The sequence below is a fragment of the Larimichthys crocea genome, chromosome VII (genome assembly GCF_000972845.2).
Source record: "Larimichthys crocea isolate SSNF chromosome VII, L_crocea_2.0, whole genome shotgun sequence".
NCBI classification, from domain to species: Eukaryota; Metazoa; Chordata; class Actinopteri; family Sciaenidae; genus Larimichthys; species Larimichthys crocea.
Window position 1 is genome coordinate 27,376,407 of NC_040017.1, and position 13,460 is coordinate 27,389,866.

Here is a 13,460-nt window from a genome sequence, read left to right on the forward strand (position 1 = left end):
CGTCCCCCTGAACATAAGATTGTAAAACAGCTCTCAGTCATAGCAGCTGCAACTGGATAATCTAATATATCTATTTAAACTGTTACACTAATAAAGCTAATTTGAATATTTATTGTATTTTATTTTATTTTATTTTATTTGGGCCGAATATAAAAATATTTTCACGGGTAGAAAATCATTTTAAATATTTCTTTGTTTTATATTATTTAATTTCACGTAGTTCAGTTTTACGTTGACGCACGGTCACGTTACGCAACGTAAACCGTTACGTACCTTCGGTAAATTAGCTCGCGCCTATAAACGTTTGCTCGCAGCGTCGACGAAACTTTCCGTAAGTTTATTTTACAGACTTAGTTTTTTCCTGTGTTTATGATATAACATCATTTTATCAGTTATTAACTTTTAACTGAGACAAACTGTTTTCAGCTGCGTCACCTTAGCGCGTGTCTTTTGCTGAGTCACGTCCATGCTAATTTCTAGCTAGCACGTCAACATTAGTGTTTGTTTACCTTTACATTAATTTTTTCACCTGTTGTTCGGTAAACGTGACTCGTTTTAATACTTCAGTCCACTCAGCGCCACAGGGGTAGATATTATGTTTCATAGCTCGGTGCAGACTGACAGGGCGGACCTGACCTCCGTGTACCGACAGGTGTCAAGTCCATGTTCGGCACAGCACGCTGAGTTCATACGGCATGCTCAACTCACGGTTTTGTTGATATTGTTACTATTTGATATGCTTTTCATGATGACACTGGTTTCGCTGAACAGTCGCGGGTTTTGTGTCGGTAAATAATGTCTAATAATGTTTGCATTGCTGTGAGTTCACCTCCTTTACTCCGTGAAAGGCCGTGAGGTGTAGTTCTTACTCCACCCCACCAGAGGCGCTGCAGGAGCTCTGTTTGTCTGTTTGTTGTCGTGTAACGTAAAAAACATCGTTGTACTCAGCCGTTCACCTTCGTTACACCTCGTTAATTTAGATTTTAATGTGTATAGAGATTTAATTCATGTTTGAACGTTTCTATTAAATTAAATCTGATGTTTTCGTTGTTTCTACTCTTCGGCTTCCTATTGGACTAAAGCGTGTCACGTGGGTCGCAGGAAAGGCATTTCCGTTCGCTCGTTTATTTTAAATATCTCGACAAAACGTTGAATTTTCAAATATAAACTTCCTCTAAATGTCTTGACTGACCCGCTCCTATCACGTTTGACCTCACACACTTCTTGTTTAATATTTATTGTGTGGTGAACCGTCAGTGAGACTGGTAGCGCGAACAGTGAGCTCCTCTCTCCGAGCCTCTGTCGGCATCGCTTCTCGGCCTTTTGGCTAAGATCAAGTGTAGTATCTGTTCTTATCAGTTTAATATCTGATACGTCCCCTACCCGGGGACCATATATTAAATTGATTTTTGGAGCAGGGAGATGGAATAGGGGCTTGCTCCGTCCACTCCACGCATCGACCTGGTATTGCAGTACCTCCAGGAACGGTGCACCCCCCTATACATGTCTAATGATAATAAGTAGTGCTGGTGTGGTTTGTCTGTACCATCCACACTCCACAGAGAGGCAACAGTGTTTCAGTATTATATGGAGTGGCTGCAAATGGAATCATAAATATATATTATTTACTCATACTGATTGTTTGGATTTATTCTGTATTTTATGATTATTCGTTCTCTTATTCTGCTAATTCCACTAAAGCATAGTTTACTGTTTCACTAGTGCACTGTGCATACATGTGAACTGTTTATTACATTCATAGAGCACCAAAGTGCTTCATGAAGAAGTCAGTGTAAACACAGTTAAAAGCAAAATAATTAACGTGTGTTTTAAGGTGTGTTGTGTTAACAGCATCAACAGATTCAGCCAGTTTAATGGCAGCTACTGAAAAATATATGTATGTATTGAATGAGGCACATTGGGATCATGTGAGATATATGTAGGGGGGAGACATGAAGAGATTTACAGACGATTAGAGGAAGTGTACAGCTGATGTGTTCTTGGACTTTGTTAGTAACTGGACTGAAGACTTTTAAATAAGTAAACAGGAAAAGGACATCACAGCTAAGACAGTGTAACAACAGTCCTGTAATAAATCATCCTTCATCAAGTTACAGTCTTTGTTTACTTTGTGTTGCTGTTCAACTGTTTGTTTCTTGTTTTCAGACAGTGTTGTTCCCCCTCCAGGTCAGTGGGGGCAGTAGCACATGTTGGTTGTCAGTTTCCACCAGCAGGAAGTGGCTACAAGCTAAAAGAGTAACAAAGTTTGATTTCTGTGTTTTTATTGTCGCCTGTGAATTTTAAACGAGGATCAAACAACCTTTGACTGCAGCACGAGTTCAGCTTGGGCTCACTTGAACTCTCTTTGGGGCTTTTGCTCATTTGTTGGAGGTAAAATAGATAAACAGCTGATTCTATGTTAGCTTTTGTTGTGAGGAAAGCCGCACTGCATTGTGGGAAATGTAAGCAGTATTTATCAAGTAAAAAGTGAGTAATCTCACAGAACAAAACAGTTTCCTCTGGATTAAATCCCTGCACACTCACACAGCCTTCATAGTCTCTGGTTTTGGTCACTCATGTTTTGTCAGCACCGTCAGTCAGCACGGCACGTCTGTGGAAGACCCCTCTGCCTCCGAGCTGTACAACTCATACTTACCTGGCAGGGGAGACACCATGATCAAGAAGGTGGTTCACCCAGGGCGAGGCTCAGCCATTGCACTCCGGTTGTGCTGACCCCTGCGAATTCCCCAAATGTGGGAATCTCGACTGCATAATTTCTGGTAGTGGGGGACTGCGTTCGCGCTCTCCCCTGATAAACATGTCTAATAAAAACTCACAGTCAGTCTGAAAGCTGCAGCGCTGCAGGAAGAGTTTCTGAAAGTCACCACACTTTCACATATTGTCTTTGATGTGCCAAACTTAAGATGCAGTGACATTGATGCTTCCTGGAAAACACTGAGTGTTAAATTGTGACATAACCCTACACCAGTATGTGTGAATATAAAAACTAATAAAACTGTAACCACGTGAAGGGATCCTGGACTTCTGCCCCAGATAAACCTGATCAGCCTCGTCGTAGCAGGGTGATGTTGGAACATTTAAATTAACCGCTTATGTCACATGCAACACATGATCTAACTTTAATAAAAGTTACTACATTTTAGCTTTCAAAGTTCCAGTCTAAGGGACGCGAGGGTTTTAGATGTCTAAGAGGACGACATATTTACTGTCTCCTTGTTACGGGAATTTTTAAGAAAAACTCTTTGAATAAGGAAGACTGGATTCAAAGTATCAAAGTTTAAGTTGAATTTATTATTCTTGTACAAGAAGGAGCGTTTAACAGTGCAACACACAAAAGGGGTTACAGAGAAAAGGCTCCTTGAGGAGCTCTAACTGTTGGTTCTTAAACATTTTTTAAAAAATGAGACACCTCCTCACTGATAATTCCCTTTTTTGGTTTTCTGCTCAGTAATGAACATTATGTTTCTTGTCCAAAATGACACTTCTCAGGCCTGTCTCTCATGTCCTTGTCTCTCATGTCCTTGTCTCATGTCCTTGTCTCTCCTGTCCTTGTCTCTCCTGTCCTTGTCTCTCATGTCCTTGTCTCTCATGTCCTTGTCTCTCATGTCCTTGTGTCTCACATCCCTGTACTACTGATTTATGATTATCTCTCCCTGCCATCCTCAGTAAAACACAGGCCAAATAAGGGAAGTGCATGAGACCTGCAAAAAACAGGAATCACACACACTCTATGAGTTAAAACATCTGATCCCCAGTATAATCCTAGTTGTTATAGCACTCCTTGTTTTAAAGATATCACATGTAACACTTTGGAACAGACAGAAAAGGGTTTTCTTTTTTTGTAGGTTCATTAAATCATCTCATCATTCTTCACTGTTGTTTCTCTGCTCATGTTTCCTCTCAGCTCTTTGACCAGCGACCCTACAGAGGAGTGTTTCAGTTACCTGCTGGTGGAGAAGCTTCTGATGACCAACCACGGCTCGTAGGTGCTGGCTCCACGCTGTGTGTCAGCTTTCCAGCCTCCGAGCAGAACGTCCCCGACGAGGTCCTGAGGTGTGTCTGAGCAGTTCACCGTTTGGTGATGATAGAAACAGACTGAGGTGTGTTTAATGTGCTTCATCAAGTTACAGTCTTTACTTTGTGTTGCTGTTCAACTGTTTGTTTGTTGTTTTCAGACAGTGTTGTTCCCCCTCCAGGTCAGTGGGGGCAGTAGCACATGTTGGTTGTCAGTTTCTCACCAGCAGGAAGTGGCTACAAGCTAACAGAGTAACAAAGTTTGATTTCTGTGTTTTTATTGTCGCCTGTGAATTTTAAACGTGGATCAAACAACCTTTGACTGCAGCACGAGTTCAGCTTGGGCTCACTTGAACTCTCTTTGGGGCTTTTGCTCATTTGTTGGAGGTAAAATAGATAAACAGCTGATTCTATGTTAGCTTTTGTTGTGAGGAAAGCCGCACTGCATTGTGGGAAATGTAAGCAGTATTTATCAAGTAAAAAGTGAGTAATCTCACAGAACAAAACAGTTTCCTCTGGATTAAATCCCTGCACACTCACACAGCCTTCATAGTCTCTGGTTTTGGTCACTCATGTTTTGTCAGCACCGTCAGTCAGCACGGCACGTCTGTGGAAGACCCCTCTGCCTCCGAGCTGTACAACTCATACTTACCTGGCAGGGGAGACACCATGATCAAGAAGGTGGTTCACCCAGGGCGAGGCTCAGCCATTGCACTCCGGTTGTGCTGACCCCTGCGAATTCCCCAAATGTGGGAATCTCGACTGCATAATTTCTGGTAGTGGGGGACTGCGTTCGCGCTCTCCCCTGATAAACATGTCTAATAAAAACTCACAGTCAGTCTGAAAGCTGCAGCGCTGCAGGAAGAGTTTCTGTTTGAAAACGCTTCATAGATTTTATATCTGCTGTTATAAAACTGTTCAAGGTTTATTAAAAGTGTGGATTCATTCATGCGGTTCATGTGTTTCTTAAAGATGCTTTGCTCTCATATTTTCCCTGGACAATGCAGGGAGCTTTGAGCCACGTAATCAAACTTGAATTGACTTATTAAAGCTGCACACAAACTCCAAGTCATAATTTAGTATCATGTAAAAACTGTTTCTTTGTTTTCAGAGCTCGTCAGGAAACTCAGCAAAAACAGAGAGCGCGGTGTGATGAGACAGAGGGTGGGACAACTTCACCACTATCCCATGATGCAGCCAGAGCTCTGGTGGAGGGTTTGTAGTCCCAGAGCTCCTGGTGGAGGGTTTGTAGTCCCAGAGAGCCAGTTCCACTTGAACTTGTTCAGGAAAACTTTAAAGTCAAACTAATATCCCGTGCACGGACAAACTCTACATGGTAACTTTAATTAACTTAATTTAGTTAACGAGCCTCGACATGTGCAGCTGCTGCACGGGGCTGCTGTCATCTGATCCATCCAGCAGAGGGCGCTGCAGCTCCGCGTGTCACCATGGAAACAGGAAGGAGATTTAAAAAGAGTATTCGGCGTAAGATTCGCAGTGCATGCCGGGAGAACGCCGTGTGTAAAAGTCTGATTGTTTAATGAAGGTTTGTGCAGATTCACAACAAACACGAGCAAACATCCCTGTGACTGCTGGAGCACAGTCACTGCTGCTGGTTCTCGGTGTTTGTTGAATGTTACAACCGTCACCGAGGCGTCGTCCCCCCGCAGAGACCCCTCTGCCTCCGAGCGGGACAACTCATACTTACCTGGCAGGGGAGACACCATGATCAAGAAGGTGGTTCACCCAGGGCGAGGCTCAGCCATTGCACTCCGGCGGAGCTGACCTCTGCGAATTCACCAAATGTGGGAATCTCGACTGCATAATTTCTGGTAGTGGGGGACTGCGTTCGCGCTCTCCCCTGATAAACGTGTCTAATAAAAACTCTCAGTCAGTCTGACAGCTGCAGCGCTGCAGGAAGAGTTTCTGTTTAAAACTCTTCAGACTTCATCTGCTGATATAAAACTGTTCTGTTTTATTCAAAGTGGATTCATGTCGCGTCATGTGTGTGAACAACAGTTTGATAATAACAAATCAAATACATGAGGGGGGGGTGCTGTCACCTGATCCATCCAGCAGAGGGCGCTGCAGCTCCGCGTGTCACCATGGAAACAGGAAGGAGATTTAAAAAGAGCCGTTATTCGGTTGCCAAGGCGACGTTGTTGTGATTACACATAACAGTGACGTAGGTAGAGTAGTTTTTTAATTGAAGCAGTTTAGTTAATTTAACGAATCAAAGCGGATTAAAAACTGTTTCTCTTCGTCTCGGTGACAGAGCCGGTCACTGTTTACATGTTCACGTTAACGGCGGTGACTCAGCTGTTCACACGGTAACGTCTTTAAACGGAACCGGGCTCCTCCCACCTCGAGCTCCTATTGGATAAGAGACAGCACGTGACCCGAGAGCGTCAGGGAGAATTAGAAATGAGAAAGAGAAAAACTTTATTAATCCCGCAGGAGATTGTTACAAACATTTCCTAGAACAACAATCATTATTTACAGTCACTGTTTCTAATCATCATTGATCTTCGATCAGTTTCCTCAGACTTGAACCGTCAGTGAGACTGGCAGCGCGAACAGTGAGCTCCTCTCTCCGAGCCTCTGTCGGCATCGCTTCTCGGCCTTTTGGCTAAGATCAAGTGTAGTATCTGTTCTTATCAGTTTAATATCTGATACGTCCCCTACCCGGGGACCATATATTAAATTGATTTTTGGAGCAGGGAGATGGAATAGGGGCTTGCTCCGTCCACTCCACGCATCGACCTGGTATTGCAGTACCTCCAGGAACGGTGCACCCCCCTATACATGTCTAATGATAACAAGCAGAGCATATGTTTTAGAAAAGTTGTGTTTGTTTGAACAGGCTCCATGTGGTCTCACTTTGTGTTGAACTGATGAGTCTCAGTGTCACACAGAGTCAAAGAGAAACGTGTTGATTGGACAAAGAGTGAAAATCTTCATTTATTTATTTTTTAGTCTCCCTGGTTGTTCTGTGTTGTAGGATCTTTGCTGTCTTGTTCACATTAGCAGAGTTCTCATACTGTCATAGTGTCTGAGTCACACGTGGCTCCCAAACCCATGAATCTTATTTGTGTGTGATCTGTGGCTCGTGGCTGAGCGCTGGGTTAAGCTGTGTGTTTGTGTGTTTGTGTGTTTGTGTGTTTGTGTGTTTGTGTGTTTCCCTTTAACTGCAGGAGGAAGAAGACGTTGAGGATCAGCTGTGATCAGTTTGTGGACATCGAGACAAGGTGAGAGCAGCTTTTGTTTCACCACACACTGCAGCTCCATTTCTCAGTTTTTAACCTGTGGAGGTTTATTTACACACACACACACACACACACACACACACACACACACACACACACACACACACACAGAGTTTCTTCTTGTTTTGGTAGCATGAGTCTGTGCAGTACAGAAATAGCTCAGAGTCAGCTCCTATGAATAACAGCAGAACTGGCAGCAGACGTTCGTCTCAGATGATCTGTGAGTTTTTAAACCGTTGAAGGTTTCATGAGACGAATATTTGATGTTTACTACAGTGTGAGGAGACGTGGAGCCGGTTGTCCACTAACGCTGAAGTGTCTTTGGTCAGTGAGAGGCTGTAACAGTATTTAATGACGTGGTTGTGTCGCAGATCATGAGCTCTCCAGAGATCGCCTCGCTCTCCTGGGGCCACATGAAGGTGAAGGGATGCTCCTCCAGCTACAAAGACTGTAAGGTCTGGCCCGGAGGCAGCCGGGCCTGGGACTGGAGAGAGACCGGCACCGACGTGAGTGCACACTGAATCATATGAACACACAGCTGTCGTGAGATGCCAACAGCGCTCACACATCTTTTTCCTGTCCAGCACCGTCCAGGAGTTCAACCTGCTGACCTGGAGGAGGTGCTGAGGAAAGGAGTCGAGCTGCTGGTCATCGGCAGAGGCATGAGCGAGGCTCTGCAGGTGGAACTCAGTCCAAGATTTAAAGAGAAATGTCATCATGGTCAATTCATACTGATTCACTTAGAGAACTCTGTGGACGTCCTAATAAAGGGAAACAGCTGAGTCACCGCGTTAGTGAACAGGTAAACAGTGACCGGCTCTGTCACCGAGACGAAGAGAAACAGTTTTTTAATCCGCTTTGATTCGTTAAATTAACTAAACTGCTTCAATAAAAAACTACTCTACCTACGTCACTGTTATGTGTAATCACAACAACGTCGCCTTGGCAACCGAATAACGGCTCTTTTTAAATCTGCTTCCTGTTTCCATGGTGACACGCGGAGCTGCAGCGCCCTCTGCTGGATGGATCAGGTGACAGCAGCCCCCCCTCATGTATTGATTTGTTATTATCAAACTGTTGTTTACACACATGACGCGACATGAATCCACTTTGAATAAAACAGAACAGTTTTTATCAGCAGATGAAGTCTGAAGAGTTTTAAACAGAAACTCTTCCTGCAGCGCTGCAGCTGTCAGACTGACTGAGAGTTTTATTGGACATTTTTATCAGGGGAGAGCGCGAACGCAGTCCCCCACTACCAGAAATTATGCAGTCGAGATTCCCACATTTGGGGAATTCGCAGGGGTCAGCACAACCGGAGTGCAATGGCTGAGCCCGCCTGGGTGAACCACCTTCTGGATCATGGTGTCTCCCTCGCCAGGTAAGTATGAGTTGTACAGCTCGGAGGCAGAGGGGTCTTCCACAGACGTGCCGTGCTGACTGACGGTGCTGAACAAAACACGATGACCAAAACCAGAGACTATGAAGGCTGTGGAGTGTGCAGGGATTTTAATCCAGAGGAAACTGTTTTGTTCTGTGAGATTACTCACTTTTTACTTGATAAATACGGCTTACATTTCCCACAATGCAGTGCAGCTTTCCTCACAACAAAAGCTAACATAGAATCAGCTGTTTACTATTTTAACCTCCAACAAATGAGCAAAAGCTCCAAAGAGAGTTCAAGTGAGCCCAAGCGGAACTCGTGCTGCAGTCAAAGGTTGTTTGATCCACGTTTAAAATTCACAGGCGACAATAAAAACCAGAAACAAACTTTGTTACTCTGTTAGCTTGTAGCCACTTCCTGCTGGTGAGAAACTGACAACCAACATGTGCTACTGCCCCCACTGACCTGGAGGGGGAACAACACTGTCTGAAAACAACAAACAAACAGTTGAACAGCAACACAAAGTAAAGACTGTAACTTCATGAAGGATGATTTATTACAGGACTGTTGTTACGCTGTCTTAGCTGTGAGTCCTTTTCCTGTTTACTTATTTAAAAGTCCAGTCCAGTTACTAACAAAGTCCAGGAACACATCAGCTGTACACTTCCTCTAATCGCTGTAAATCTCTTCATGCTCCCCCCTACATATCTCACATGATCCCAATGTGCCTCATTCAATACATACATAATTTTTCAGTAGCTGCCATTAAACAGGCTGAATCTGTTGATGCTGTTAACACAACACACCTTAAACACACTTTAATTATTTGGCTTTAATAACTGTGTTCACTGACTTCTTCATGAAGCACTTTGGTGCTCTATGAATGTAATGAAACAGTTCACATGTATGCACAGTGCACTAGTGAAACAGTAAACTATGCTTTAGTGGAATTAGCAGAATAAGAGAACGAATAACATAAAATACAGAATAAATTCAAACAACAGAGGACTAAACAATATATCTTATGTTTCCATTTGCAGCCACTCCATATAATACTGGAACACTGCTGCCTCTCTATGGAGCATGGATGGTACAGACAAACCACACCAGCTCTGCTTGTTCATTAGACAGTATAGGGGGGTGCACCGTTCCTGGAGGACTGCAATACCAGGTCGATGCGTGGAGTGGACGGAGCAAGCCCCTATTCCATCTCCCCTCTCAAAAATCAATTAATATATGGTCCCGGGTAGGGGACGTATAAGATATTAAACTATAAGAACAGATACTAACTTGATCTAGCCAAAAGGCCGAGAAGCGATGCCGACAGAGGCTCGGAGAGAGGACCTCACTGTCTCGCGCTCCAGTCTCACTGACGGTTCAAGTCTGAGGAAACTGATCGAAGATCAATGATGATTAGAAACAGTGACTGTAAATAATGAGTTGTTCTAGGAAATGTTTGTAACAACTCCCTGCGGGATTAATAAAGTTTTTCTCATTCTCATTTCTAATTCTCCCTGACGCTCTCGGGTCACGTGCTGTCCTCTATCCAATAGGAGCTCGAGGTGGGAGGAGCCCGGTTCCGTTTAAAGACGTTACCGTGTAAACAGCTGAGTCACCGCGTTAACGTGAACATGTAAACAGTGACCGGCTCTGTCACCGAGACGAAGAGAAACAGTTTTTAATCCGCTTTGATTCGTTAAATTAACTAAACGGCTTCAATTAAAAAACTACTCACCTACGTCACTGTAGTGGTAATCACAACAACGTCGCCTTGGCAACCGAATAACGGCTCTTTTAAATCTCCTTCCTGTTTCCATGGTGACACGCGGAGCTGCAGCGCCCTCTGCTGGATGGATCAGGTGACAGCAGCCCCCCCTAATGTATTTGATTTGTTATTATCAACTGTTGTTCACACACATGACGCGACAGTGATCCACTTTGAATAAAACAGAACAGTTTTATATCAGCAGATGAAGTGTGAAGAGTTTTAAACAGAAACTTTCCTGCAGCGCTGCAGCTGTCAGACTGACTGAGAGTTTTTATTGGACACGTTTATCAGGGGAGAGCGCGAACGCAGTCCCCACACCAGAAATTAGGCAGTCGAGATCCCACATTGGGGAATTCGCAGAGGTCAGCTCCGCCGGAGTGCAATGGCTGAGCCTCGCCCTGGGTGAACCACTCTTGATCAGGGTGTCTCCCCCATAGACATATGTCTATGGCTCCCCTGCCAGGTAAGTAGGAGTTGTCCCGCTCGGAGGCAGAGGGGTCTCTGCGGGGGGACGACGCCTCGGTGACGGTGTAACATTCAACAAACACCGAGAACAAGCAGCAGTGACTGTGCTCCAGCAGTCACAGGGATGTTTGCTCGTGTTTGTTGTAAATCTGCACAACCTTCATTAACAAATACACTTTTACACACGGCGTTCCCGGCATGCACTGCGAATCTTACGCCGAATACTCTTTAAATCTCCTTCCTGTTTCCATGGTGACACGCGGAGCTGCAGCGCCCTCTGCTGGATGGATCAGATGACAGCAGCCCCGTGCAGCAGCTGCACATGTCGAGGCTCGTTAACTAAATAAAGTAATTAAAGTTACCATGTGAGTGTTGTCCGTGCACGTGATCTTAGTTTGACTTTAAAGTTTTCCTGAACAAGTTCAAGTGGAACTGGCTCGCTGGGACTACAAACCCTCCACCAGGAGCTCTGGGACTACAACCCTCCATCAGGAGCTCTGGGACTACAAACCTCCATCAGGAGCTCTGGGACTACAACCCCATCAGGAGCCTGGTGCATCACAGGATAGTGGTGAAGTTGTCCCACCCTCTGTCTCATCACACCTCGCTCTCTGTTTTTGCTGAGTTCCTGACGAGCTCTTGAAAACAAAAGAACAGTTTTTACATGATACTGAATTATGACTTGGAGTTTGTGTGCAGCTTTAATAAATCAATTCAAGTTTGATTACGTGGCTCAAGCTCCCTGCATTGTCCAGGGAAAATGAGAGCAAAGCGCCTTTAAGAAACACATGAACCCATGAATGAATCCACACTTTTAATAAACCTTGAACAGTTTTATACACGCAGATAAAATCTGAAGCGTTTTTCAAACAGAAACTCTCCTGCAGAGCTGCAGCTGTCAGACTGACTGGAGTTTATATTAGACATGTTTATCAGGGGAGAGCGCGAACGCAGTCCCCAACTAACCAGAAATTATGCAGTCGAGATTCCCACATTTGGGGAATTCGCAGGGGTCAGCACAACCGGAGTGCAATGGCTGAGCCTCGCCCTGGGTGAACCACCTTCTTGATCATGTGTGTCTCCCCTGCCAGGTAAGTAGAGTTTGTACAGCTCGGAGGCAGAGGGGTCTTCCACAGACGTGCCGTGCTGACGACGGTGCTGACAAAACATGAGTGACCAAAACCAGAGACTATGAAGGCTGTGTGAGGGCAGGGATTTAATCCAGAGGAAACTGTTTTGTTCTGTGAGATTACTCACTTTTTACTTGATAAATACTGCTTACATTTCCCACAATGCAATGCGGCTTTCCTCACAACAAAAGCTAACATAGAATCAGCTGTTTATCTATTTACCTCCAACAAATGAGCAAAAGCTCCAAAGAGAGTTCAAGTGAGCCCAAGCTGAACTCGTGCTGCAGTCAAAGGTTGTTTGATCCACGTTTAAAATTCACAGGCGACAATAAAAAACAGAAATCAAACTTTGTTACTCTGTTAGCTTGTACGCATTCCTGCTGGTGGAAACTGACAACCAACATGGTGCTACTGCCCCCACTGACCTGGAGGGGAACAACACTGTCTGAAACAACAAACAAACAGTTTGAGCAGCAAACACAAAGTAAAGACTGTAACTTGATGAAGCACATAAAACACACCCAGTCTGTTTCAATCATCACCAAACGGTGAACTGCTCAACAACATCAGCACCTCGTCGGGGACGTTCTGCTCGGAGGCAGGAAAGCTGACCACAGCGTGGAGCCAGCACCTACGAGCCGTGGTTGGTCATCATAAGCTTCTCCACCAGCAGGTAACTGAAACACTCCCTCTGTAGGGTCGCTGGTCAAAGAGCTGAGAGGAAACATGAGCAGAGAAACAACAGTGAAGAATGATGAGATGATTTAATGAACTACAAAAAAGAAAACCATTTTCTGTCTGTTCCAAAGTGTTACATGTGATATCTTTAAAACAAGGAGTGTTATAACAACTAGGATCATACTGGGGATCAGATTTTAACTCATATAGTGTGTGTGGATTCCTGTTTTCTGGCAGGTCGCGTGCACTTCCCTTATTGGGCCTGTGTTTTACTGAGGAGGCAGGGAGAGATAATCATAAATCAGTAGTACAAGGATGTGAGAGACAAGGACAGGAGAGCACAAGGACATGAGGGACAAGGACAGAGAGGCAAGGACATGAGAGACAAGGACATGAGAGACAAGGACATGAGAGACAGCCTGAGAAGTGTCATTTTTGAACAAGAAACATAATGTTTTCATTATGAGAGAAAACCAAAAAAGGGAATTATCAGTGAGGAGGTGGTCTCATTTTTAAAAAAATGTATAAGAACCAACAGTTAGAGCTCCTCAGGAGCCTTTTCTCTGTAACCCCTTTTGTGTGTTGCACTGTAACGCTCCTTCTTGTACAAGAATAATAAATTCAACCTAAACTTTGATACGTTGAATCCAGTCTTCCTTATTCAAAGAGTTTTTCTTAAAAATTCCCGTAACAAGGAGCAGTAAATATGTCCGTCCTCTTAGACATCTAAAACC

At 44.2% G+C, this 13,460-nt stretch overlaps 2 protein-coding genes, 8 non-coding genes and 1 pseudogene across 10 annotated transcripts in view; 7 read left to right on the forward strand and 4 right to left on the reverse strand.

Annotated features, from left to right (window-relative positions):
* Positions 1-148: 148 nt before the first annotated feature.
* The window catches only part of LOC113745977 (transient receptor potential cation channel subfamily V member 1-like), a 21,887-nt gene continuing 8,575 nt past the window's right edge, over positions 149-13,460 (forward strand). Inside the window, exons 1-3 of the mRNA XM_027279903.1 lie at positions 149-331; positions 3,926-4,121; positions 5,147-5,250. The gene's annotated coding sequence lies outside the window, so the exon portion shown is untranslated. The remainder of the gene's footprint in view (positions 332-3,925; positions 4,122-5,146; positions 5,251-13,460) is intronic.
* LOC113746189 (U2 spliceosomal RNA) lies at positions 1,308-1,498 on the forward strand. The gene has a single exon (XR_003462661.1). It is a non-coding gene; the product is annotated as a U2 spliceosomal RNA (small nuclear RNA).
* On the forward strand, positions 2,649-2,812 carry LOC113746183 (U1 spliceosomal RNA). The gene has a single exon (XR_003462656.1). It is a non-coding gene; the product is annotated as a U1 spliceosomal RNA (small nuclear RNA).
* Positions 4,680-4,843, forward strand: LOC113746195 (U1 spliceosomal RNA). Its single transcript, XR_003462666.1, has one exon. It is a non-coding gene; the product is annotated as a U1 spliceosomal RNA (small nuclear RNA).
* LOC113746209 (U1 spliceosomal RNA) lies at positions 5,736-5,899 on the forward strand. The gene has a single exon (XR_003462681.1). It is a non-coding gene; the product is annotated as a U1 spliceosomal RNA (small nuclear RNA).
* LOC113746190 (U2 spliceosomal RNA) lies at positions 6,645-6,835 on the forward strand. The gene has a single exon (XR_003462662.1). It is a non-coding gene; the product is annotated as a U2 spliceosomal RNA (small nuclear RNA).
* Positions 7,434-8,083, forward strand: LOC113746082 (mth938 domain-containing protein-like). Its single transcript, XM_027280390.1, has 3 exons — positions 7,434-7,521; positions 7,673-7,807; positions 7,886-8,083. The coding sequence occupies exons 2-3, from the start codon at positions 7,676-7,678 to the stop codon at positions 8,081-8,083; spliced, it is 330 nt and encodes a 109-aa protein (XP_027136191.1). The 5' UTR covers positions 7,434-7,521; positions 7,673-7,675.
* Positions 8,529-8,690, reverse strand: LOC113746185 (U1 spliceosomal RNA). Its single transcript, XR_003462658.1, has one exon. It is a non-coding gene; the product is annotated as a U1 spliceosomal RNA (small nuclear RNA).
* Positions 9,821-10,004, reverse strand: LOC113746196 (U2 spliceosomal RNA). The gene has a single exon (XR_003462667.1). It is a non-coding gene; the product is annotated as a U2 spliceosomal RNA (small nuclear RNA).
* On the reverse strand, positions 10,742-10,924 carry LOC113746186 (uncharacterized; annotated as a pseudogene).
* LOC113746184 (U1 spliceosomal RNA) lies at positions 11,852-12,017 on the reverse strand. Its single transcript, XR_003462657.1, has one exon. It is a non-coding gene; the product is annotated as a U1 spliceosomal RNA (small nuclear RNA).

What these genes read in the sequence shown, in the direction of transcription:
- LOC113746082 (XM_027280390.1), top strand. Translation starts at nt 7,676, where the DNA reads ATGAGCTCTCCAGAGATCGCCTCGCTCTCCTGGGGCCACATGAAGGTG. An exon ending in GGAGAGAGACCGGCACCGAC is followed by an intron (nt 7,808 to 7,885) that starts GTGAGTGCACAC and finishes TTTCCTGTCCAG; the next exon opens with CACCGTCCAGGAGTTCAACC.